The 3,895-nt window shown below is 35.8% G+C and overlaps 1 protein-coding gene across 2 annotated transcripts in view; it reads left to right on the top strand.

Annotated features, from left to right (window-relative positions):
- LOC110448198 overlaps window positions 1–1,026 on the top strand; it is a 26,322-nt gene extending 25,296 nt beyond the window's left edge. For both annotated transcript variants that reach the window (XM_021494323.1, XM_021494322.1), the window contains exon 3: window positions 140–1,026. In XM_021494323.1, the coding sequence (XP_021349998.1) occupies window positions 140–717 (578 nt within the window). In that variant the 3' untranslated portion in view covers window positions 718–1,026. The remainder of the gene's footprint in view (window positions 1–139) is intronic.
- The last annotated feature ends 2,869 nt before the right edge of the window (window positions 1,027–3,895 follow it).

Here is a 3,895-nt window from a genome sequence, read left to right as displayed (position 1 = left end):
TGTTAGTGTCGACCCCTGCATAGACCTTACTCCAATCTACTAGTACACAAGTGTTAGTGTCGACCCCTGCAGTTATGCTTGTATGTTCCCTTTTTACAGAAGTTGAATACAAAATTTCTTGTAAAATTGATTCTTTCAGGTAATGCAGAAGTTTGGCATGGAAAAGTTGATGTTCTACTGAACCACACGGATATTGCTCTAAAGATAGCCAGTGAAGAACATGCCGGTGATAAAAGGCGCACGTCAAGTATCCGTCTAAAAGACGAGATTTTTGCGGAGACCATAGTGTTTTCCTTTCTTCAGAAGCAGTTTCATCCTTACAGGGGACACCATTTGTATCCCTGTATAGCTGTGAACAATAGTGACCAGGTTGTGTACTTTTATGACTCGCATCAAGACGTATTACTGGAGAGCTCGCCAGTCCCATTGTTTGATCGGGAAACGGGAAAGTTTCAGTTTGCGACTATCATTTTGGCATGGCTGGTGGTAAACCATAAATGTCTATGTGATGGTCTTCCATCTGACCTGGCATGTAAAAAATCAGGATTTTTTGAGTGCAAGAAAATAGATGTTTTTCGAGAAGATCTGCATTTGGGCCAAGTAGTATTCCCAGCAAAGTCACCGAGTGAATGTAATGGTGTAAAACAATTGTGCAAAGAAGTTGACGATCTTAACAAAAGAAGGTTACGTGCTATGGCGAATAAAAGCTTTGAATAAAAGGGACAATTTATATTACTTCATACAAGAACCAGAGTTACATTAGGAGCACACATTTTGCAGTCTTTGGTGTAACGAAGGATCTTAACCCTTTCACCCACCCCTATGTAACTCTAGTAGACTCTACCATGCATTGATATGGATGAGTTCATTAGGGTCAACAGTGGTGAAAGGGTTAAGTTTGAGTTCTTCTTACAGTGGTCTCACGGGATATCTGGTGCTCTGGCAGCTCAAGGGCCGGTATTCATAAAACTGTTCTCATGCTCAAGCATATATTCTGTGCTCAAATCAGCCTTCTTGTAACTCACTTAAATCATATTAAACGTTAAAAAAGTGAAATTAAAACATTAAAAAAAATATTTGGCTTCAAATCTCTTCAATATATTTACCAAATTATTGACAAAATACGATGTTTTATTCATTTAAAACTGGAACAAAAAATTTGGCTTCAGCACAAAATCCATGCTTGAGCATAAGAACGGTTTCATAAATACAGGCCCTGGTTTCTGTGGTTGTTTTCATGAGCAAGGCACTTTACCTACAATTTTTTTTGCCCACCATTATGATGGTGGTACTTTATCTATATAGATAGTCTGTCATTCCTTCTGTCCATACCTTAAACAAATATTGTTATCACTATTTCTAACCTTTTCACCCCTATGTAACTTAAATGAGTCTAAGGGCTAAGGAACAAATCAAGAAATATTTATGTAACTTTTTGGACATGTTCACTTTTGGACCTATATCTTGTTGAGGATGTTACTGAGCTTGATCAAAATTAAATCAAATTTTCAATATGGTCACTGCATGGTGGCCATCTTGGATTTTGACATTTAAAGTTTCTTGGGAACTAATGGGATGTTGATCATGAAACATTGTGGACAAATTCATCTTCAGAATAATTGTGCATGTTTTATTTTGAGCTTGATTGGATTTTCAATATGGCTGTGGTAGCTATCTTAGACTTTTCAACATTTGAAGTGAATTTCTGATCACTATTTCAGGAACTTTCTGAAGGATATGCTGCTATGAGGCCTAGCTGTACAGTTCACATTAAGAGCATAATCAGATTTTCAATATGACTACTGGTATCCATCTTTGATTTTGACTATGAAGAATGCATATCGCTATTTCTCAGAAAGTGACAAAAGGGTCTTTCCACATTTCACATGGTTTCCACCTGGCAGCCATCTAGCTGGTGGGATTTCAATTGAGTTTGTTATTATTATTATTTCTCAAAAAGGATTGATGAGATCTTTTCTCAAAATTGTGATGTAGAGTTCCTTGAGTATGGAAAGGGATCACCGCCGTAATTGTTTAAAGCATAATTAGTTACTTCTGGTTTGTGTATTATTTCTCATTCAATGCTATGCAACTTTTCGTTCCATGCTATGCTACTTTTCATTCCATGCTATGCTACTTTTCATTCCATGTTATACTACTTTTCACTCCATGCTATGCTACTTTTCATTCCATACTATGCTACTTTTCATTCCATGTTATACTACTTTTCACTCCATGCTATGCTACTTTTCGTTACATGCTATGCTACTTTTCATTCCATACTATGCTTCTTTTCATTCCATGTTATACTACTTTTCGTTCCATGCTATGCTACTTTTCATTCCACGTTATACTACTTTTCATTCCATGCTATGCTACTTTTTATTCCATGTTATACTACTTTTCACTCCAAGCTATGCTACTTTTCATTACATGCTATGCTACTTTTCATTCATGCTATGCTAATTTTCATTCCATGCTATGCTACTTTTCACTCCATGCTATGCTACTTTTCATTCCATGCTATGCTAATTTTCATTCCATGCTATGCTACTTTTCATTCCATGCTATACTATTTTTCATTTCATGCTATGCTAGTTTAACCGATTACGATTTTGTGTAAGCTTATAATATTCAATCCATTTCAGACTTACATGATGTATATGATCAATAAATTATATCAGTTGATAGCGACGCTCGTCGTCATTTTTGTAAAAACGGATATTCTAAATTAACTTTAGAATCAGATATAGCTAGTAACTAAGTACATGATATAGGACAGCTGCAATATCTTCTTAAATATACACGGACCGCTTCCAAACCGCACCCGGATCTCCAAACTGATCCAGTGTCGTTATTTGTTAAGGTTTTAGCTATTTTATTTTTAAGGTTCTTATATTTATTACTTCATAAATGAAATAAATGTTGAACATATTAATGACGTCTTGATGTAGACTGGGACATTTCCATCCCATGTTTTCCCGTCAATATATCACCTGAACAAGTCTACATTCTTAGACTTGCTCAAGCCCAGAAAATAATCACATACATCTCGACAGAGCGTAGAGCTTGATGTCCTTTGATAATTTTGTAGACTATAACCTCCCCCCTCCCATGCAAACATATTTTTAAAAGAAAGAAATAATTGGATGTCATGTGTAATTGATGAATTTTCCTATTACATGTAATGGTAATTTAATTGATTACATTGCTATATGTACATGTAATGCCCAATTAATTTGAGTTACGTTTCAATTACATTTTTGTTTAAATAAAGCTTGTCAGTGACATTGAAATTAGAATATTTATATTGTACTGACATGGGCCAAAATCAACTTATGGTAATGATGAATCATAGTTTAAAGTAAATACAAAAATCAAAATGAAAACATTTTCCAAAGAGAATATATGAAGTATATATTTGGAAATATTCATAGTACAGTATGATATTTATTTAATATTTTGCTATGACTGCATAACTACCCAGGTGAGCGATACAGGCCCTCTGGGCCTCTTGTATTTACCAAGATATGCAATTCCCTATTAATGTTAAATTTATTTATATTTAGAATATAAGGAAGGCACTGAAGTGTGTAATGAAAGGCCAGATTAAGCATACTCATCATGCATTCAGTAGCACAACCCTCTACCTGCATCATTCATCGAAATATTATGTAATAGTTTTTAGCTCACCTGGCCCGAAGGGCCAAGTGAGCTTATCCCATGGTGCAGCGTGCAGCGTGCAGCGTCCGGCGTCCGATGTCCGTCAACTTTTTCCTTTAAAATGCTACTTGTCCTGAATGGCTCAGAGGATTTTGACCAAATTTGGTCAGGAGCATCATTGGCCAAAGGGTTCTCAGTTTTGTATAAACGGAGGGTATAACCCCCTCGGGGC

Source organism: Mizuhopecten yessoensis, unplaced genomic scaffold (assembly GCF_002113885.1).
Source record: "Mizuhopecten yessoensis strain PY_sf001 unplaced genomic scaffold, ASM211388v2 scaffold3913, whole genome shotgun sequence".
NCBI lineage: Eukaryota > Metazoa > Mollusca > Bivalvia > Pectinida > Pectinidae > Mizuhopecten > Mizuhopecten yessoensis.
The sequence above is the reverse complement of the archived record's forward strand: the minus strand, read 5'-3'. Positions and strand labels throughout refer to the sequence as shown.